The 23,963-nt window shown below is 36.7% G+C and overlaps 1 protein-coding gene across 1 annotated transcript in view; it reads right to left on the bottom strand.

Annotated features, from left to right (window-relative positions):
- plxna3 (plexin A3) overlaps positions 1–23,963 on the bottom strand; it is a 171,217-nt gene that overhangs the window by 97,379 nt on the left and 49,875 nt on the right. Inside the window, exon 4 of the mRNA XM_081349760.1 lies at positions 6,779–6,919. Coding sequence (XP_081205886.1) covers positions 6,779–6,919 — 141 coding nt within the window. The remainder of the gene's footprint in view (positions 1–6,778; positions 6,920–23,963) is intronic.

Raw genomic sequence — 23,963 nt, forward strand, 5'->3', positions numbered from 1 at the left:
TGCTCCCCAAAAACAGCAGCTTATATAAATGATGATGAGAGTTGGAGAGAGTGGGAGGTCTAGGACTGAAATAACATGAATATATTAAATCTTAAAGAGCGGTTTGTGGATCAAAGTTGGTGTGGGCTGTCGCAGTCCCAATGATTGGCTTACTTAAGGCGCAGAAAAAAAGCCCAAACCCAAAAGCAGTTGTTTTTGAAAACCGCTTTTAGAAGCTCTAAAAACGCTCATTCCATGGAGTTGTAATCGCCTTTGATCGCTGGCAAGATTAGAGTTTTGAGTGATAAAAACAAGAGCCGCGGAAAAAACACACCCACCCAAAAGGGACACGGCTCGGCTTTCAAGTACAGAGTAGCTGATGGCTCTTCAGTTCTGCCTGTGTGTGTGTGTGCTTGCGTCAGGATGGTTGAGGTGTAGTCTGTTGGCCAATGTTCATTTATTCCACCACAATAATATTCCATATCACATATTCAAAAAAGAAATATAAACCTGGAAATAATTTAGCAATCATTTAAAAAAAAGATACATGCACATATGCAAACACAATATACTACTCCGCAGTCTTCAGTGTCACATGACCCTTTGGAAATCATTCTATTTTTTCAAGACTCGTGACTAATAGAAAGTTAAAAAGAATAGCATTTATTAACATTAAAAATGTCTTTACGCCACTTTTGATCAGATTAATGCATTCTTGCTGAAGAAAAGTATTAATTTAAAATATATTATAATATATGTGTGTGTGTGTGTGTGTGTTATATACACGCATGAAATTGATTTTTGTGCATGCTCAGTATATTCTGTCAGGAACGCCGTGGTTTGGACTGTCAGTGTTTGATGGATGAGTACAATGTTAGATAAATGAAAGGCTTCATATCTCTTTCTCTCCAATGAAATGGCTGCATTACCAGTGCAATTCGGAGAGCAGGATGGTAAATAATGACACCGCTCTGAAAACTTGGCATTCACAGACCTTTTACTGACACACATCGGAGGGCTCGGAGTGGCGGCGGGCCATTTGGTGAGCAAATATGCTCTCTCACCTAACTGTGTACCTGCTGCAAATGAAATATTCAAATCCAGAGACTCCAGCGGTCAGCGTAGGCTATGAATTATTGACTCTCCGCAATTCATTCACATTTCTTAATTCATGAAGTGCACAAAGCATTGTGTATCTACACTCATTTCTGATTGGTGGAGTAATGTTCCTCGTGGAATGAGATAATCAGTGACGTCATTAGCCATTAACATCCATCTCAAGTGATCTGATTACAACTCTAAGAACAGGTACAAACTACATTCAAATATAAAGAACCTTTTGTGCAAATCCATGGATGTTGAAGGTTCTTCATTGAACCATGATGCCAAGAATCAACCTCTACTTTTAAGAGCGAAGTAAATAGGATCAACTTTGATTTCATGTTGACCAAAATGCATTTGCTGCATAGAGGAACAGGAGTTATGTGTGAATTAAAAACAAACCTGTTTTCAGCTGATATCTGCTTAGCATCACTTAACTCCACGCGATGAGAAGCGATCATTTGGAGTAAGTCATGAATGCTCAATCTCTTCAAGTTTTCAGATTAATACACCTGATCTATCCGTTCATGATCTCAGCATAAAGAAAAGCTTTTAATCAGCACGAGGCCTGATCAATCAATGCAGGGCCATCCGAAGCTTTAACGTGAAGAACATCCCTTCAGTTCTTAACACAAACATCGATGTCTGGAGTTCAACGGCGGAGCTTTAACACACGAGTGAGTCTTTTGTGGGAGTGTGACGGTGAAAGAGGGAGACACTATTAATCTAGTTCCACACTCGTGTTTACAGTGCCTCCCTGAAACTCTGGGAACCATCCAGAACGAAGCTGAACGGAGCAACAACACTCCAGCTTATGGCTTGTGCTAATGTATATCATCTATAGACCTTTGCACCAGAGAAACAAGCTCACAGCCATCTTTAGAATTGTGTCTTTGAACTTCTGTTTTTGCAGTAGCTCTGTATATTATTCTGTATATCATGCACGTCAAAGGATTACATGTCAAAACGTCATTTCCACCACATTTCAAATGATGTATTTTGTTAGAGGATGACATGACATGACATTTTACTTAAATGACTGAATAATAATAATAATAATAGTAACAATAACAACAACTACTACTACTACTATCATTCATTATTCATAAAAACGCACAATATTAAATATTTCCAGATTTTTGCATCATCAATGCATATTATCATCAATGTTGAAAACAGTTGTGTACAATTTTCTTTTCAAAATTCTTTGATGAATAGAAAGTTCAAAAGAACAGCATTTATTTAAAATAGAATATTTTCTAACATTATAAATGTCTTTACTGTAATTTTTGATCAGTTTAACTCATCCTTGATGAATAAAAGTATTGATTTATTTTATTTCTTTCCCCCAAAAATAAAATTAAAATTCTTACTGACCCCAAACTTTTGAAGGGTAGTGTTTAATGTTACAAAAGCTTTCCATTTCAGATAAATGCTGTTCTTTTGAACTTTCTATTCAAAGAATTTTGAAAAAAATGTGTACACGACACTACAATGTTATCATTCAACATTGATAATAATAATAATAATAATAAATGTTTCTTGAGCATCAAATCATCATATTAGAATGATTTCTGAAGGATCATGTGACACTGAAGACTGGAGTAATGATGAAAATTCAGCTTTGATCACAGGAATAAATTACAGTTTAAAATATATTAAAATAGAAAACAGTCACTTTAAATTGTCATAATATTTCACAATACTACTTTTTTTTTTTTCATTGTTTTTTATCAAATAAATGCAGCCTTGGTGAGCAGAAGATACTTCGTTTAAAAACATTAAAAATCTTACTGACCCCAAACTTTTGAACGGTAGTGTGTATATATATATATACACACAATTCATTTATTTCACACTTTATTTTGATAATGATAGCTTTAAAAGGTTTATTAATAGTATTAATAATTAATTAATATTTATAGATTGTCAGTTTAAGATTGACAGTCTGGGACAATCATAAAACAATAAATCCTATACATAAAAATTTGCTAAGTTCAAATTTGCTAAGTTCAACATTTACTAATACATTATTAAAATCAAAAGTTGTGTCTGGTAATATTTTTTAAAGGTGCCCTAGAATGTGAAATTGAATTTATCTTGGCATAGTTAAATAACAAGAGTTCAGTACATGGACATGACATACAGTGAGTCTCAAACACCATAGTTTTCTCTTTCTTATTTAAATCTCGTTTTTGAAAAACACCCCTGAAAAACAGGCGAATCTCGACATAACACCAACTGTGACGGAACAGTTGGGATCATTAATATGTACGCCTCTAAAAATTTGCATAAGCCAGCCCATGCCCAGTGCCAGGCGAAACTGCACAGTCGAATCATCGGAAGTTCTGCAGGTGAAGAAAGAAGCGAGGATCATAGAGAAAATGGCAGATCTATCTATAATCTATCTATAATCGGATACCGCTACAGTTTAATTCGAAGTTGTCAGTTGCTCTACCCATTTCACCGCGGACTGTTTTTCTAACCTGGAACAATATCAAGCAGCCAGGCTTCTCTCGGCGTCTCAAACGGACGAAGGGGGCAATTTCAACTAACGTTATATTCCCGCAAGCGGTAAGTAGTGATTTTATTAACGATAATTTACACTGTGTTATCTAGATCCAGCGCGATATTGTTTTTTCCTCGAGAGACATCGTGGCTTGCAGACGAGCGAACGAAGCATGGCAGTTGTTCAGTGTTTGGATGTAACTACAAATGAACACAAAAAATATTTTTTTAGCTCCTTCATCCGAGCCTCTGGAGAACCAGTGGGTTATGTGAATTTCTGATGTGTAATTGTTCAAGTCCAGACAGATAATCTTTCTCTCAAAGTCGTTCAACTCTGTTTATGCATCAGTAAATCGCGTTGCAGTGATAAGATCTTCATTCACGCGATCGACAGGCTGTCATCTGCTCAATGCTGGAATAGATCTAAATACTTAAAAAACTTATCATGATTCGTTAATCCCGATAGCTGTAATAGTAAAAACGTATAATCGCTGTAATAGTAAATGTTTTCCAGATAGCTCTACATGTAATGCCAGATATTTGATATGCAAGCATGTCAGCCAATCACAGCAGTGGGCGTTTACACTGAAGTCTCACAGCAGACACGCCCCTTCAAACAGAGTGTCCAGATCAGGGTATGAAATCAGGCTAGGAAATATGCCTTTTATTTCTAAATTATAACAAATTTTGATCTAATAAACATACTAACATTATAAGGGCACCCCAGGAAACATTATAAAATAATAAAATAATCCATTCTACGGCACCTTTAATGGACCTCAGCAATGAATAGTTGTATTTTTATAATCTAACATTAACAGAGATTAATAAATGCTGTTACAAATGCATTGCTTATTGTTAGTTAGTTTACGTTAACTATTGGGACCTTATTTTAAAGTGTTAATAAAAAATAAATAAAGAGTTTTAAGTTAAAAAGGGAGTAGTTGAAGAAACACTCATATATCTATATATATGCATGACATCATCGAGATGATGTCATCGCACACATCATTGAGCTGCTCAAGCGTAACGCTGGTGAAATTAATACCGCTCTCTGCATGGCTAATTCCTGCCTACACTGCTTCACGAAGCCTGAAGCACGGCATATTTTATCATGTTATTTTTCTGAATCGCACTGATAAGGATTTAAAAATATCCCTATGCTGAAGCTTCGCCGAGCTCTCAAAGACAGTTATGTTTTCAGTGCGTCACTTCAACTAAGTCTTTCTCAAGGAAACACACACACAAAAAAATGGGGTCTTTCAAAAAATGCACAAAGACAACAAATTTCTTTTTGCAAGAAGAAGAAATGAGCATTGAAAAGAGAGGCTGAGGAAAGAAAGAGAAGAAAATGAAGAAAGAGCTACAGCTGTACTGTACGTCTGTTCAGCTGCTGAGGAACTTCGATGTATCCTTCCTCTCCTCCGGCTGTATAATGGAGCATTATGGGAAGGGCTGTTATTCCGCTCGGCTCTGGATGGAAATACTTCCCCACTATTTCTTATTAGGGCCAAGCAGCTGGGGCTTCCATTCACAGTCGTGAACCGGCGTTTCATATTCTGTTTCCCCGTCTCGCAGATGTTAAAACAACATATCTGAGATTCCGGTTCGGGTCTTAAGACAAAAGCAGTGCGCACACACACCCTCCTCACAAACGTGTCTTTATTCTGTCCTCGCCACAAAGGTTTTTGCTTTATGAAATAAATTAACAGCAAACGCAAAGTGATAAAAATGAAGAACAATAGTGACATACAGAAAAGGCTGAGACCACATGGAAAATCTGGGACCAAATTTACATTTAAACCTTTAGGATTTATAAAAAAAAAAAAAAAAAAAAAAAAAAAAAAAAAAAAAAGCATTATGAGACATTATTACTTAAAGAAATATTTCAGATTCTACACTACACGTGTCACCAGTCTGATGTAAATGAGCAACACTGATCATGTGAACTATTTTGTATCATATTTTTTAATTCAGCTTTTCATTGAGATTGTTATGCTGATCATATTCTCAGATTCTTTTTTATTATTAAATTAGAAACTTTTTAATGACTAGTTTCTCTTAAAATTTTAAACCTCAAAGAGATGATTAATAAATCATTTACAATACATTGGTGAACATATCAGTATACACTACCGTTCTTTTTTTATGTTTTTGATGCTCACCAAAACTATTTAACTAAGTTATGGACATGATGATTCGAAAAGGTTAAATGGTCCTGAAAAAATAGTCACACTTGCATTGTTGGCTGTTAAAAAAAAAAAAAAAACTCCATTGCAAATGAATGGGAGTTGAATTTCATCTAGTGGAAACGTTTGGTACTTCAAGTCTGCGACCAAACAAAATCTTACTGAAAGCTCATTTTTTGAAATATCAACCTCAAATTTGGAACAAAGTTGGTTTAAATGTATGGCTTTGATTATCTCATAGATTTAGAGTAAAAGAAATAGACCGAACTTAAGTCTGTGCTCCAAAGCATTAAAGATTTATGACCGTTTAAGTTGGAAAATTCATTTTCAGGTCCAAGCTCAAAAAGTGAATAAATAGATTAGTACTGCATAAATATAATTTAGTACCATGAAATCCCCGAAACATGCAAAATATTAAATAACAAATATTATCGAACTCAAATATAGTACAATCATTTCATTGAAATAAAAAAAACATAATTTTTGACTGACATGCGAACAGTATGCGAACAGTATCAGAGGGTTAAAATGTAATTTATTCCTGTGATCAAAGCTGAATTTTCAGCATCATTACTCCAGTCTTCAGTGTCACATGATCCTTCAGAAATCATTCTAATATGATGACTTGATGCTCAAGAAACATTTATTATTATCATCAATGTTGAAAACAGTTGTAGAAACCATAATAATTTTTTCAGGATTCTTTGATGAATAGAAAATTTAAAAGAACAGATTTTTTTTTGTAGCATTAGAAATGTCTTTACTGACACTTTTGATCAATGTGATGCATCCTTGCTGAATAAAAGTATAGAAAAACATTTTTTGTTAAAAAGTTTAAATGGTAGTATGAATTTTTTAAATTATCATCTGTTTTAGCAGATTTTTTTAAATATTCAATCTCAACCTAATTTTTTTATTTTGAGAGACAGTCTGTCCTGGAACTAGTCGCCTCATCTTATAAGAATCGTTCACATTCAGAATCATTCACAAATGAATCTCACCTGCTTCTCACTCAGCAGATAGATGAACTGATAATCTGGACTGAACACCATGTCGCGTAGAATCGGGCTTCCCTCCACGACGGTGACGGTTTCGTACAGCAGAGCGTTCTCAGTAGGCGGAGGTATTCCATCCACTCGAATCTGAAAACAAAACCAAAGTTTGAGTTTAACTCAACATAGATTTAAACTGGACCTTCTTTACTTTCTAACACACATTCCAGGTCTTATTGTGCACAGTGCAGAGTACCTAAAGAAAAGTCTTTAATCGTAATCTTTCATCAACACATAACAACATTCCTATACCTCTTACACTCATTGAACACATGGCATTTGACTTTAAAGTGCCCCTATTATGCTATATTAAAGGCTCTTAATTTAGTTTTGAAGGTCTTCTACAATAGGTTTAAATGCATCCAAGGTCAAAAAAAGACTTTAATTTTTATTTATAATATACACTGCAGCATCACCTCTTTTCTCACAGTGTCAGAAACCTGTTTGATAAAGGATTCGGTCTCTCTAAACCCCTCCTATCCAAGAACTTACTCTGCTCTGATTGGTCAGATTCCCCAGTCTGTGTTTGTGATTGGTCTACTGCTTACAGCGAGTGTCCAAAAGAAACGGCCATTACCATATCTGAATTTCAGCTCCAGATGCTTCCTCAGCACTTGATACACAGTGATACGAACAGTAACAATTTCAACAGTTTTACCGTATCAATTCAAGCGCGAGTCCTCATCAGAAAACAGTATCTGCTCGACATGTCGACAACACAAACCAAACTCTTACAGGGCTCAGCTACAACTACAGTGTTTTAGGCCGAGTTTAAATAGATGTAGTTTGCGAGCAGCCAATGAAGATCATAGGATGACATTATGCAAATGTGTTGAAAACGTAGGTTTGTGCAGTAAGACTGAGATTACTGACGACTCATTTCAGGCAGTCGGTGCTTTCTTTCGGGAGTCAATAACTTAATGTATAATGTTTGTGAATGTAATACCATTTACATTCACAAACAGCTATATTACACACTAAATAATATCCGATATGATAGGTGCACTTTAAATTCCAGGTATTTTACTGTGATTTTACTGCTCAGTGTTTCAGGTTGGCGGCATGTCATTACTTGCACATCTCCGATTATTACTGACACACGCAGTATTATAATTTTCCTCATGAATGCAGAATCCTCCGGCTGACCTAGAAAACGAACGCAGAACTTCGAGCGAACGCAGGCCGGGAGCGGAGCGAGATTACAGCATCTGATCAGATGTGCGATAAAAATCAATTACATTTTAACAACACACACACACTCGAACCCCCCGCTGCCTCATCATTAGCGGCAACTCTGTTTCCTCACACTGATAATTAGTGTAGTTGAGCTTGCTGAGTAAAAAGCAAGCTCTAAATGTGTCAAATTCAAAACATCTTTGAAGTGACGACTGAAGGGAAAAAAACACTGAGAGCGCCTGACAACCGCATTTAAAGTCAGAGAGCTCACCTATTTCCCTACCCGCTCAGGGCACCCGCGAAACGTCAGCGCGCGCCTCTGTCCTAATCAATTCTGACGACAATGTGATAGGAGATTGAAATGAGGCTGTAAGTAAACTAAATTCACACAGAAAAGGTATGAAATGCCATTTGAGAAACGGCAGAGAGATCAAATTGACGAAAAGAAGGTGTGAGGCAGAAAAAAACACCCGAAGCAGATGCACTGGCAGCGGTCTTGGGCCGTCTCCTAAATATCTGGGTCGGTCTGAAGTGACAAACATCGTTAGTCTGTTAATTAGCTGCCTCCTCATGCAGCAGTTGCAGTAATTAGGGTTGACAAGGTGGCATCAATTAGTCGAAGGCTGCCATATTGGGTGTCACATACTGCCGGCCAAGTCAGAGCCCACGTCTCCCCGGGCAGCAGGACAGAAGGCCTAGAAACATGACGGACTCGGTCTGCGATTCGTCAATTCATGCGCCACCAGCTGTAGTGTCGCATTTCGCAGCCTTTGGATACAAAGTTCCCTCACTCTGCGTCGTTTAAACGAATCGCTTTAATGCCAACCGTCTGCATTTGCGATGCCCCTGGTGAATCGGATCAATCCGCGAGGTAGAATCCAAAGCTCTTCACTGCAAAAACAGGAATGGCGGCGTGTATCGTTCACAATTTTTATTAAACTCAAATACACTTAAAGGGACAGTACACCCAAAAATACAAATTCAGACATCTACTCACCCTCATGTCAACCTATATGACTTACAAAAGAAGATATTTTGAAAGTCAGTGGGACCCAAAAAACATTTAACCCCATTGAAAGGACAAAAAAAACAACACTTATGGCCCAAATTTAGGACTGGTTTAAACAACACTGTCTGGTATGGGCGACTTAAAATACGCTGACAATCAGACAGAAAGCGAGACTTGAGCTTCGCTTATGGAACAGCTACGTTGGTCAAACCATCTGTGGGTTCTCTGTGTGAATCAAATCCAGATGCTGAGATAATATTCTAGCAGCATCTGTCGGCATTTCATTTGTTTATTAGACTTCATAAAATCTTACGATGTTAAATCTAATCTAAAAATATAATGCATAATTAATCAATATGAAATAAATAACACTTATAAATGTATATACCTATATATTATGGCTGTCAACAGATATATATTTTTAATTGCGATTAATTGCACACATTTGTGCGATTAATCGCGATTAATCGCATACTTATCGTGAACATAAGCAAAGATCATTTATCTTGTTTAATGCGTTTATTTTGTCATCATTTGATTCGATTGAAGGATGATTCTCACAAAACTGTATTTTCTGCAAAGCTTTTTTCAAGGCCAATTTAGGTGACTTTCCAAAGAAGGACAATTGGAGATAATATAGGACTAGGGGTGTCCATGGTTAACCGGTTAACCGATTAACCGTTAAAAATTGCGTAACCGAGTGAAACATTTTGCTCGGTTAATTTAGTTGTAATACATTTTTGAACCACCAGAGACCGCTAGACCAGTTTTCTAATATGAAGCGGGCAAAGAAAGCGCGCGACCGAGAGTGAAGGCTGTGCGCGAGCCAGAAACAAACAGTATCCGCGCTACTGATCGCAGCACAATAATATCTGTCTGCAGAGCCGCAGAGCCACAGCTTTACCCCAGCAGTTACCCGCGCATGCGTTTACCGTTACATTAACTCATACATTTTGTATTATGCATTTCCTAAACATGTACTTGCTAATCAAACACTTTATATGAACAAACTACTAATCAATAAAACACAATCGGTCTTCCGACCTTTTACTATTGTGTTGATATGCGCGAGGGAGAGAGAGCAATACAGCGCTCGTGTTGTTTGAAGGCGGTGAGAGTGCGCGCGCGCGGCCGGGGCTCTCTCTCTGTTTGTTCTTATGCGCCCTGTCCGCTGATCTAAATAATTAGTTGTTACGATGACTTATTTGTTCCCTCGTTTTAATAAATCGTGGACACGTTGAACTAATCCCCTCCCTCATTTTGATTAAACGAATTACAACGTGGCCAAAAAACAGACTTTGATATTATTAATTAGTGAATGCTAAAGACCTATTTTTTGTGAATTGGTGAATATTCAGGTGAATTATTTCGTGGCCACGAATTAATAATTATTAACTGTTTTTCATACTAGTGAAAATAGCTCTTCAGTGAAGGCCGACTATTCTCGTACATCTTTTTATTCCTTTTTTTTTTCGTGTGTGTGTGAATTGGTGAATATTCAGGTGAATTGTTTCGTGGCCACGAATTAATATTACCTCAGCACGTTTTACAAGACCCTTCTCGATCGCAGCGGCAACGAGCACTTTGATCACTTAAAAAACAAAACATTTCAGCGCTAGATCGCCTAAAAAAAACGAACGAAATGAATGCTCTGCTAGTTAACTGGAGATGTGTTTTTTTAATTGTATTGGTAACGTTATTCATCCCGCGAGATGTTTCAAAAGTGGTGGGGACAATATCGACCTTAGAAAATAGTGGTGGGGACATGTCCCACCCGCAAATTACGCCTATCTCGGGGTTGCGGCGCGCACATATGGTTAACCGAGTATTAACCGCTAAGGGCCTCGGTTAACGGTTAATGAAAAACTTGAAAACGTGCAGCCCTATATAGGACAATGTATTTATATAAGAAATAGGATTAAAAAAAATTGGAAACATAAGATAAAAAAAATAAATGAATAAAATGTTTTTAAAAAAGCATTAAACACAATATGAATTTAAAAGTCACCAAAAAGATTGGTGTATCACTAGATGTAATGTCATAGTCAGCTAAAGAACTCTTATTTTAAACCTCAAGAGGAAAAATGATCATCTGCCACAACTAAACAAACTTCATGCCAAACGTCAAGCACTCTATGCCTAACTACAGCTTTCATCCATCCAACACTAATGCAGGGGTGGAAAATTGAAGAGTGCAGAAACTTTTACACTGGATTAGAAGAGCGAGCAGCCGTAGCATTGATTGTTCTGGGCTCTGTTAGCCAAAATGATACTGAAATCCCACAGATCTATCACTCGCTGAATGGGGACGATGGTCTACAAAAATACCAGCAGCATTCAGACTGGGCGAGTGCTGCCATGTAATCAGGTGCACTTTTCAGCATGCCTAAAAAAAAAACCCATGGTGAACTTAAATGGCTTTCAGGAGGGCGCGCTTAAGACGTGTACTTCTTTTTTCCCCTAGGCAGGGGGTCCTCGCGGAGCACTTGAGTGTTTGAAATGCAGAGTGCTTGCTCAGCCTGCCGAGAGCTGACCCCGCGACAACATCAAACAGCTCAGATGAGGGTAATTGGAATTTAGATAAATATTACCTTCCCCCCTCCGTCTCTTGCTCAAATGATGCCAGGGTAGCGGCGCCTGCCTATCCATCTATTAATTAACCTGCCGTGGAGTCGGAGCCCCTGCGCAAGACTGACGGGTTTGATCATAGCCCAATCTTTCCCTCATCGATCACAAAGGGGGCAAAGAGAATGGGAAATTACTATAGCAGGAGAAAATGACAGAAGGGGGTCGTTTTTTTGCTCATTTGGGTGCTTGTTTTTTATCGATTCGAAGTCCTTGTGAGGCCCGGGGTTTCAAGGACTGGGAGAATGAAGCTCTTAAGTGGAGCTGGATTCATTTCCCATCTCTCTCTCGCTCTCATTTGTTCTCCCTCTTCTAAACCAAACTGTACAAAAAGATGTTCTTTTTCATCTTCAAACAACTAGATTATTTCTGCAAGGACGAGAGACAACCAGAGGCTCGAGTAATTCTCTACAATTCATAAACAATAATCATTTAAAACAAGATAATGTTGATAGACCACATAGATCTGGTTATAAGTAACAAAGAACTGCAAATAACTGAAAAAATAAATAATAATAATAATAATAATACAGTGAGTAAATAAAAATCTATTAAGAAAAACAGAAAAAAACATGAAAAAAGTGAAATCGGATGAAATTATGCTAAGAGCCAGTATGAGTCGGATGGATGGATGGATGGATGGATGGATAGAGAGAGAGAGAGCAATGGATGATGGATGGATAAATGGATGGACAGAGACAGGGGGGGATAATGGATGAATAGATGGATAAAAATCAATAACCAATATCAGGGAAAATGTTCAAATCGATAATTCTAGATGGATGGATGGATGGGTGGAGAAAGAGAAAGAGAGATGGCTGATGGATGGATGGATAAAAATCATTAACCAATATCGCAGAAAATGTTCAAATAGTTTATTATTTTTATTATTTTTTTTAATAAAAAAAATCATGATATTTAAAAATGAATAAGTAAACAAGTACAATTTATTTATATAGCACATTAAGTGTTTAATTTTTTTTATTTTAAATAATAATTAAAAGCATGTCTAGACAGTTTTTTAGCTACCTTTTTTAAAAAAAGTCCTCAGATTTTAAGTCCAAGCGAGGAGTAATCCAAAGCTCACAGTAGGAGCTACTACCTCAAAAGAATAAAATAATTTATAAAAAGATCAAACAGAATTTCTGAGATGTGATAATCTTTACTACCCAGTCTGCAGCGCACAGCTTTCAGCCTAGTATGCAGAATAGTAGCTTTAAAACTGAAAATGCAATTAAACAGAGAGAGAAAAACTAATTCTAAAATTTAAAAGACAACAACAAACGTGTGTATGAATGAAACAGACACGTCGAGGGTGTGAGAGACATTCTGTTGACTAACACCACTGACATCCGAGGAGGAGCCAGAGCTTCATTTACCACTCACATCAAACAGTGAGAACACAAGAAAAAGAGTGAAAGACACGACAGAGTGCTAGCGGAGTGATAGATCGCAGGATAAAATTGGATTTTGGAGGCAAAAAGAGACAAAAACAGAAGAGGACGTTCTGAAAACGCAATCACTACAATTGTAATGACAACACAGAACAATGTGACAATCCCAGCTATGGATTTATCCTCGTAAAACACAGTTCTCTCAAACACATACGCACTCTATAAACAACTAAACTAACTGACCAGTAAACAAATAAGCAAGCTGGAAAACTCCCATGTAAAGCAGGTAAACATCGGCTTGTTGATAATGGCATGAGCTGTTAACATGTGGTCTTATTTAAAACTGGATTTGATGTAATCCACAGAAGGGTTTATGTTTTTACTAGCTCCACTGAAAGATTCATAGCACAAAGTCATGTTATTCTTCTACTAAGTGAAAGTACCAGATATCCCAGTTTAATGTTACTTTGTTTTCTTTTAGACATGGAATATTATAATAGTAACAGAGCAAGAATATAAAGACACGACAGTAGAATATAAACTCCTCATCTGTGCAAATACTACACCTCTGAGACGCATTTACAATAAAGTCATTTCAAACACTGCTTCACCTTCATGGGCTTGCAGACATTAAAACCAAGTAAAGAGCAACTCTACTGTCTCAACCCTCGCTTTATATACCATAACAACAGCACGTTAATAATAATAATAATAATAATAATAATAGTGTTTTTAATATTATTCATTAAGTTTGTTTTTATAATAAAAGGTCAAAATATAATATAATAAATTAGTTACTTATATATAGACATGTATCAACATTTATTAATTATATCATAAAAAAATAATAACTATAAATACATTAATAATAATAGTAGATGCATGTTATATAAATTGAATGTATTAATAATAATTAATAATAATTAGAATAATAGCAAAACAACAACAATTATATTAGTGAAAATAAATATAATTAAATAAATAAATAAATAAATAAATAAATAAATAAAAATTTCTGGCATCAGCAAATAGAATTGCAACGACTTAAAAAAAATGCAACTTCGAATGAGGACTGAAGCTTTTGAGGTTCATAAAGAAAAATAAAGCACCATACAAGTGGTTCATTCAAGTTAGTAAGTGGTTCATTCATGCACTATTACATTAGTGTGAGGATCAAACAACATTTTTGTAGTTATTTGCTGATAATCAGGATGATCATTAAGTCACTTTCAGAGTTGAACTATTACGATTAATGAATGAATCACTGATTCACTGAAAAGATTTGCTGAATTCAGAAACGCATATATAGCAAACTACTCTTACTATTTCTGCCATAGAAACATATGTGGTTCCGAATTGATCAAATTCAGCGATTGATTCTTGAATCGAACTGATCTGATTCTTGAGTCTGATTCTCAGATATGATTCATAGCTAAGTGTTTTGGTATCCTGAGACATTCAAAATTTCTACCGAGTTTATTGGAAGAAAGAAACTCATACGGTTATACGGTTTGGGGTTTCATTTTTGGGTGTACTATTCCTTTTAGTTGTGATAAAGGAAAGCATTTTAACTTTAAAATGAATAACATCACCTTTAAGCTCTTCCACCTCAACTAAACACTGCTGTTCCTCAGTGAACTGTCGTTCTGACTGCCCTCGGCGACTCTTAAAAGGGATTACGGAGGTAAATGAGATCTATTTTTCCCTCCAGTGTCAAAAGAGGCATAATGGGACATTATACAGTTGCTTTTACATTAGATCTGCCCCATCTTCAACCTCTTCGAGTTCATTCTAGCCTTTGAAGAGGGTCTCGATACTGCAGCGAGCCAGATCTATTTTACATGAGCACCCCAGTAATGAAAAAAGCCCTCCACTGTCTCAGAAAATGAGGTCAAAATCCTCAAGCTGCAAATTCATCCTCTTAGGAGAGTGAAGGAGACAAAAGAGTTGCACCCCAGGAACCGAACAAAGGGCCTGTAATTTAATTAGAGTTCTTATCCCGTGTGCGGAGACGGCCCTCGCTGACGGAGTTTAGGCCATCAACACCTGCTTTGTCTCACTCTGTCCTAACAAATACGACCAACTAAACCATCAACACTCTCTTCCTCTACAGCTGCGGGCACTTTCTACCGCATTCCGTGACCTCTGACCTGGCCTGACCTCTGAGTTCTAGTGTCATGGGTGTCTGCGCATGGTTTGGTTTTAAAGGTCACATGATCCAGAGCTTGCAGAAAGGCATTATGGGTAAAGAAAGCTGTGGTGTGGGAAAGTAAGTGTTGCGCGGTGCGACTGCTCGTCCTCCAACGCCCTTCACCCTTCACCAGAGCCTAGTTTCACTCAAACAGCAATTACTCAGATTCAGTCATGTATACCAGCCACTTTATAAATGCCCAAATTACAAGCTCACCAACGCTGGAATGTTTTGAACAGGAGCAACCGTTCAATTACCATTTACTGTTGGTTTCGGATATCCGTACGGAGTAAATTACAGCCCACTCACCTAAAAAGACACCCACAATTTCAGGAAAATGCAATAGGATCGATGCAGCTTTAAGTGGTTTACTCATTTGTAAACTTTATCAAACGATGAACCTTAATTTAAGCTAAATTTATTAAGCAAAATAGAGAACAGCAACTAAGCGCAAACGCACATCATTTTAAATAATCCAGGAGAGTCACGCTGTATCCATTTCAGTAGAAAATTAGATTAAACTTTTGCTTTGAGTAACTAAAACATTAAATAATGATTTATTTATTTTATTATTTTAATTTATTATTTCAAAGCAAGTTTTTACTCTTGTTTGGCACTTCAGTCATATTATTATTATTATTATTAATACTGTATATTATTATTATTAGTAGTAGTAGTAGTAGTAGTAATAGTAATATATTATTAGTATTAGTAGTAGTATTAGTTAGTATTAGTAGTAGTAATTATTATTATTATTATTATTAAATATATATGTATTAATATTATCATTATTAGTAGTAGTAGTGTTAGTAATAATAATAATTATTATTAGTATTAAGTAGTGTATTAGTAGTAGTAGCAGCAATAGTGTTAAAAATAATTAGTAGTTATTAAAAACCTATATTACTACTACTACTACTACTACATAAATAAATAAATAAATAAATAAATAAAAACAATATTTATCATTACTAAATTATTATAATATATAAATTATATTATTTATAATAATACTATTATTAGTAGTAGCAGTAGTACTATTATTATTATTATTATCATTATCATTATGTATATCTACAACATTATTTATAATAATACTATTATTAGTAGTAGCAGTAGTACTATTATTATTAGTATCATTATCATTATGTATATCTACTGAAATATGCATTATATATATATATAATATGTGCATTATATATTTATATATATATTTATATATATTTTTCTTAAAGGGGTGGTTGATTGCTATTTCACTTTTTTCATTTTAAATACTGTGTAATGTTGCTGTTGGTGCATGAACAGTATCTGCAAAGTTGCTGCGCTTAAAGTTCAACGTAAGCGGAGATATTGTCTTTTAAAAATCAGGAAGTTTAATGCCTACAAAAACGTCTCGAATGGGACTACAACGAGATACTTCCCGGGTTTTATACGTAACTAACCCATACATTTACATCCACCCTCCCTCCGGAACATGTTCTGCTGTCGAAGAGGAGGAGTTATAGTGGAGAGCTGTAGCTGTCAGGTCTTCTGTGTTCAGGCTTCCTACAGACGCTGTAGTTCGTCAACAATGGTTAAAATTTAAGTTTGATTATGTTCCTGACAATTACAATCGTAGTTTAGCTCGCTGTGCTGCACATTTTACGGAAGACAGCTTCCAGAATCTACACGAGTTCAATGTCGGATTCAACAAGAAACTATTACTCCAACATGAAGCAGTTACAGCTTTAAAACCAGAGGCCACAACCTGCAAGTAAGGTTTAATCATTTTAAATGTATTTGCCTGTATAATTTAAGACGTAATGTTTTAGTTTTATCAAGGATGTAAAAAAATGCCAGCGCTGGCTTTAGTATATGACAAACGCGTACAAACATTTTGGACCCGAATTTGTATTATGTACAAATTTTGTAAACGTATTTTCCATGTATACTTTATGACGTAATTTTTTGATTTGATCAAGAACGCAAACCAATGCCAAAGCTGTTTATAGTAGCTAGTTAGTTCGATGCTATTTTGTGTGTATAAGACAAACGTGTACAAACTTCAAAAAATTATCGCAACAGCAAACTTCAGCTGCTGTTATCACATGTACACCTAAAGAAAACGACAAACTGAGTAAACTAAGCTTTGTGAATAGTTAAACGGTTGTTCATTCTATCAATAAAACAATATCTTTAAAAAACGGTATTACTCAGTCATGTATTCAGTTATATTAAATGTTTAATCAGGGGGAAAGCGTATCTCAAAAGCTAACAAACAGCAGTAGCATTTTCAAGTAACAGCGTATGGAAATTCTTTGAGAGAATAATAATAAAATAAAATAAATTACCATTCAGAAACGTTTAGTAAGAGCCGTGTTTGCGGAGGTTCTGCTTGACTCTCTTCATCACCGCTCTCTGGGTCTGATTCTGGCTCAAACTGATGAGGCAATATTGACACCATTACATTTGACCGGAGCACATGCAACTGTCGCCCGTAAAGGTAATGGGCGTGAAGATTCCGGACGCAGTTTAGCCAATTACAACACACCGGCCGAACTAACCAATCTGAGCTCATTGCCTCTTTCTGAGGGAGTGGTTTCATAGAATCAGGAAGTCAACCGGTCGTTCAAATGACAGAGGAGGAAGCGGCTTACAATAAAGGTGAAATTTATGAAAAATAAGGCGTTTTTTAACAAACGAAACACGAAGACATGTTATATTGCAGCCCATAAACACAATCAAGCAAAGAAAAAAGGCAGTAAACCACCCCTTTAATAAAAATAATTTCGCTGTCCAATAACCTATAAGAAACATTTAATGTTAATAATCCTTACAAATTCCCTCACTGCCGCGGCAGACGTTTCATTTCGGACCCTGAATTCTTCTCGCTCCTTCTCAATTATCTCTCCAAAAGGCAACAACAAAAACAAATGGATGAATTAAAAACAAAAGGCAGAAGCAGCATCTGAAACGCTGTGGTTTTGTAAGTCCCAGCAGGTGCACAGGTGAGGCGTGCTGGCAGCAGAAGCAGGGATTTGGGATTTGGGTTCAGGCATCTCATGGGCTGTCACACTGAGCAGAACGAGTGTAGACAGGAATGTTACTTCTCTCACACGCTTGTCACGGGCCAGAGAGCAGTCAGGCTTCTCTGATCACTGCAGACCTGCTGCTCAGGTACTGGAGCCGGGCCAAGGGGACGTCAGCACACTCACAGGAGAGAGAGACTCTGAGAGAGGGTTCAGATGCGCTGCCACTTTCCAGGATTTCAGAAAACCTCATCACATGCAGATGAAGAAATAATAGTTAGAAAAGTGAACTTTGTAAAAAGGAAGGTAAAATGAGAAAAAAAAAAGAGAAAAATCCAAAAATAAATATGTGACCATGGACCACAAAACCAGTCACATGAGTCAATTTTATGAAATTGAGACGTATACATCATCTGAAAGCTGAATAAATAAGCTTTCCATTGATGTGTGGTTTGTTATGATTGGACAATATTTAGTCGAGATGCAACTATTTGAAATTCTGGAATCTGAGGGTGCAAAAAAATTAAATAAAATCAAAACATTGAGAAAATCTCCTTTAAAGTTGTCCATTTATGTTTGCGACTGTATATGTTTTATATATTTACAGTAGGAAATTTACAAAATATCTTCATGAAACATGATCTTTACTTAATATCCTAATGATTTTTGGCATAAAAGAAAAATCGATCATTTTGACCCATACAATGTGATTTGTGACTGGTTTTGTGATCCAGGGTCAACATATATGACCTGCATGAAACCATATAAATATTTTTTGGATAAATATCAGCCATGATTAGGGGTTAAATGAACCATTTTCCCAAAATAATAGCAATGTAGTAAAGTGTGCTACTCGTGTTATGATAAAATTAAGAAAAACTATATTCATAATAATGAAAATGGTGTAACCACCTTCAAATATTCTGGACATTCTCCTGGCTGGTTTATGAACATGCATTAGTAAATGTTTCTCATGTATATTAATAGTTTTATTTTAAAATATTAAAAGTTCGACTTTTTTTAAATCATATTTATATATATATGAATTATATGGTCTATATGGATTTGAAATCCAGCATACTAAAATATAATTAGGGATATTAATTTCACCCATCTCATTTCTCCTTGCCTAGAGGACAACTTCAAGAAAGTGGCACAGCTTACCCCACTCCCCCCGATTTGAGCTGTAATGTTGGCATTCCAAAAAGAAAAAAGGAAGAAAGAAAAACACAAGCCAAATTTGCCAACGACCCCTCGGAGACTCCTCGAATTCCAGCGTAAGCTTATTAACCTCTCCTGCCCAGATCCAGACAGAGGCAAAGCCAACATGAAACTGCACTTAAGCCAACAATTAATCGCACAGGAAATTATGCCTTGCTTATGCACATCTTTGCGGTAACACACACACACACACACACACACACACACGTATGTATGCTTTGTATGCATCGGCACACTGTCATTGATGTGTTTGGAGTCGATGGTCTGTGTTTGTGTTATTATAAAAAAAATTATCTCCGTTAACCCCTGACTTTAAGTTCTACTTTGAAATATAAAAGGAGACTCATCTGAGAGCTACTTCATTCACAAAAGGAAGTCAATTACAGCTTTGCTTTGTCAGGGGAAAAAAAACAACAACAACAAGCATCAGGGCGAGAAGAAATGTATGAATTTTTTAAACCAAACGCTGATGGATGACGATGCAAATCCACACTGAAGTCTGAAACACAGGAAATTTAAAAAGGAAATTGACGTTAATGCAATAGTGATTTAGTTCAGCAGAGGTATTGCTATTCTAGCCGTTCCTGTTTGGACACGTTTAGTGGCGAGTGTCAGTGTGAGTGAACTATTTTTCGACAGGTGATATGAGGAAGGAATTGTTGTCCGAGACAATTATTACAAAAGGGGGTTTTTGCATATACAAACATTTCTCATTCCATTTCATTCAATCATTCATTCATGAAGATTAACTTCTGCTAAATAGGTTTCGAGTCACGATGTGGTCAATCTTTAGTAGCGTTTACTAGTTTATTATATCAGTGGCTATTAGCTATTACTCACCCCAATTATTAAACTTCAGCACATAACACGTCCTGCACAGTTTACTGTTCATGCAAATCATGCAGCTTGCTTATGATTTTTGCCCCGTGGATGATAAAGGCCAGAGGACGATAAAGATGAGGATAAAGTTGTAATTCTAAAAATCGTTCTCAACATTCAAGAATAGCAGAGTTCACACCACAGCTATAACAATAACGGCACAGAGAAACAATATCGTTAGAATCACTTTCAGAACGATTTTATCCAGCTGATGAATAATTGACAGCCAATCAGAATCCATCCTGCTGTAACAATGAACCCGAGCATTTAAGTGACAGACCATCATGCGCTTAGAATAAACAACAATATCATCTGCTGGTGTGGGCGCTAATGTAGTTATCTTTATTAACTGAAAAAATTCAAACTAACATAAAAGTCATCCAGGGACCAGAATAACAGAGATCACCAAACAACTACCCAGACCACCCACATAACCACACAGCAACGCCCTGACAACCACTGACAACATTCTGTCATTAATTACTCTCCCTCATGTCGTTCCGAACCCATAAAACCTTCGTTTTCACTGTAATGACAAATAGGTAAACACATGATATCATATATCACTCTCACTTGTTAAAACGATCCCTAACCTCGAGTTTTAAATTTCATCACATTTCCTACACATTACTGTTCATTCAAATCATGTGGCTTGTAACAAAAAGATGTGTGATCACTCTGTAAACACAATGACAAATAGTTAAATACGTGATACCAATGTTACAGGATGATCACAGCCAAATGTATCACTACTAGCACATGTTTTCAAGATTTGGGTTCCTGTTTCTGTTGACCGTGTTCATCCGAGGGATAAGATGCCATCTCACACACGTCATTAAGTCAACAGCGAGTCCTCCTCATTACGTGTTGAAACAGTGTTTGGAATGAGGAAGGACAAACAATAATCATGTCGCCATGTTTGAGAGCAAACACAATTAATAGCTCTCTTGCCATGCTGAAGTGCCCTTCGGGTTAACAAGACGCAGACGAGTGCCGTATCATGTTGGCTAGCTGCTTCATATGCTCGGACAGATTTGAATAATGACGCTACAATTAATTTAAGCTGCATTAGCTTATCTATTCGAAATTTTTCATTGCTCTTCCTCATGCATTGGCGAAAAAGCCCTTTAGCACGAGTCATAAACAGCAGATCGATCAACGTAATGGGAGATTCCTGGCTTGATTTATCACCAGGCACGATAAGCTAATCAAAAGACATGTAAATCGCCGTTTAGGCCTCGCATCTCAGAACTAAAAACAATTATGCATTGACTAAAATACAGATTTTTCCTGTTTATTGTGCTTAGCCTGCCCTTGAAACCCAAAACGCTGACAAAAAGCATTAGCGAGACACTGAAGCTGTCCAGGTGGCTGTCTTCCTCTCTCTGTAGGCTCAAGACAGACATATAAAATTACACGACGGGCATTCCACGCACTTTAAAGCTAAACAGAAAACCAGTCGCTGCGGTTTCTCCTCTTAACTAGGCAGAAAGAGCATCGCGTGTTTCTTAAAAAGAGTCTTAAAGTTGAAACCTTCTGGGACTTAACCAACACCTCTAGTCTAAACCCTTATCAGAAAAACACAGATTTTCAACACCTAATGGAGCAACAGAATTCCAGACTTCCTGAAACCCTTAAAACAATCTCTGAATAACTCAATGCGATGGCAACAAAGCAATTAGCGAGTCAATAATAACTCCATCAATTGTACACAGTATTCTTTTGTTTCCAGAGCTCTTCTTGAGTTTTACGCGCTGTGCCTTTAAATAGAAAAAAAAGGAAATACACGCCAGCCGTTTTTCATTTCTCCCACAATGGAATTGGCACCTAAATGTCGTTGGCTTTTGTTTATGTTGCTTTGACGAGCAGACATGGAAGCGGGCAGAGAAAATGATTGGCCCCATTGTTAAGGGTCTCCATCTCTGCAACCCTGTGAGAAAAAACCCCACAGTAACCCCTCGGAGCGAGCGTTTACAATGCGGCCCGCTTACACTTTTTACTACCTCCCGGCCCTAATAAAAGCAGACACCGATATAGAAGCCATTTCAAGGCATCCTATATATTTGTGGCTGACCCGAATTGGTTTTTCTGTGTGCTAAATAATTAAATTTGAGCCATCTGGAACCTTTGTGATCTAATTCAGACCTTTCTCTGCAGGGCAGGCTGCTGTGCCCGGGATCTCGGCAACATCTTTGAAGGATTGACAGGAATGGAAAGGAAGGATTAAGAAACAGGCCGGAGAGTAAACGGCGGTTTATATCGTTTAAAAAGTCCAAAGTCCGGTGGAGCTGTCGACAGAGGTGTTAAGACTCTGAGAAATGCGCTAGACTCGTTTGCGGATGACTCACTTGTTTGAAAAAAAAAAAAGCAAGCTGGCTTGTCTGTGTGAGTTCACTTGCTCTCGGTCAATCTGTGAGCGAGTCAAAGCTTAATATTGACACACACTTTCTATCACTGCACAGTTCAGACACTTGACTGACATCCGGCTGAAAGAGCTCCGCACTGCGGCCCGTTTCGACCCCAAACACGTTTAGTCAACAAACTTCCCAAAGCTCAAGTCCATTAAAGTCCAAATGCGGCTAACAAAAAAAAGGAAAAGAAGAGAGAAAGGGAGTACTGGCAGCGACCCTTTTGCACCAAACCTGAATATCTGCCTCAAATGTTTGGATCTGTGCGCACGGGGCATGAACAAAATCATCTGCTTTGTGCTTGGTATAAACAGACCCCCATCAAATCAAAATTGAAGTTTTTTGGCTTTTGGCATGAATATGTTAGCCTTACTGTTATCTATAAGCTAGTGTGCTCTAAAAAAAAACTTACAATCTCTCACTTCGGCCCATATGGATCAATGCTTTTGATGACATCACTCTGCACTTCAGCTTCTCATCAGATTTTCTGAATTGTTCTCTAGAATCTAAAGTGTCCCGCCCCCTACATTATAAATAGACGCTGACATGGTGAATGGCACAGTTAGGGAACCATTCAGACAGTGTAAATATGCTTTCCGTTGGGACAAATAATAATGCTGCATGTTTCAAGCCAGTACAGTGGAAGTCACCAAGAAATCAAAAGGGACAAAAATATTTGTTTTTTAATGGAATATCGCAGTATATATTATTCATGTGTGCACATCATTATTTCTTATTTTTTAATTCCTAATCTTAAAATAAATTATCGTCCCTTCCCTCTTGCGGAGACATCTCTTCTAAGATGACGTGTTTACTGCCCTACATCTTTTCTTGATCAAGAAGCCGTTTCATGATTTCAGTATGTCATGATAGAAAAGTAAAGAATATCACAACTTCCGTTTCATGTCAGAATTTTACTTTTATGAACAGGGCTTTGGTGGTGTGCAAGATCTCAAAAATATATTAATTATCAATATTATTAGCAAATTTATCAAATCAAATGCAATATATTTATTTGATGAAAATCTGAAACTAAAATGAGACTTTTAAATTTCGTCTTTGCAAATACCTGAAATGAAATAAGTTGAAGTACAAAAATTACTAAAAATAAATGAAACTAACAAAATGACAAAAGTATAACTAAACTACATGAAAATAAAATGAAAACTAAAAATATTCAAATTATATTAATAAATACTGAATAAATAATAAATATTCAGTAT

Source organism: Scardinius erythrophthalmus, assembly GCF_964197995.2.
Source record: "Scardinius erythrophthalmus genome assembly, chromosome: 20".
Classification (NCBI taxonomy): Eukaryota; Metazoa; Chordata; class Actinopteri; order Cypriniformes; family Leuciscidae; genus Scardinius; species Scardinius erythrophthalmus.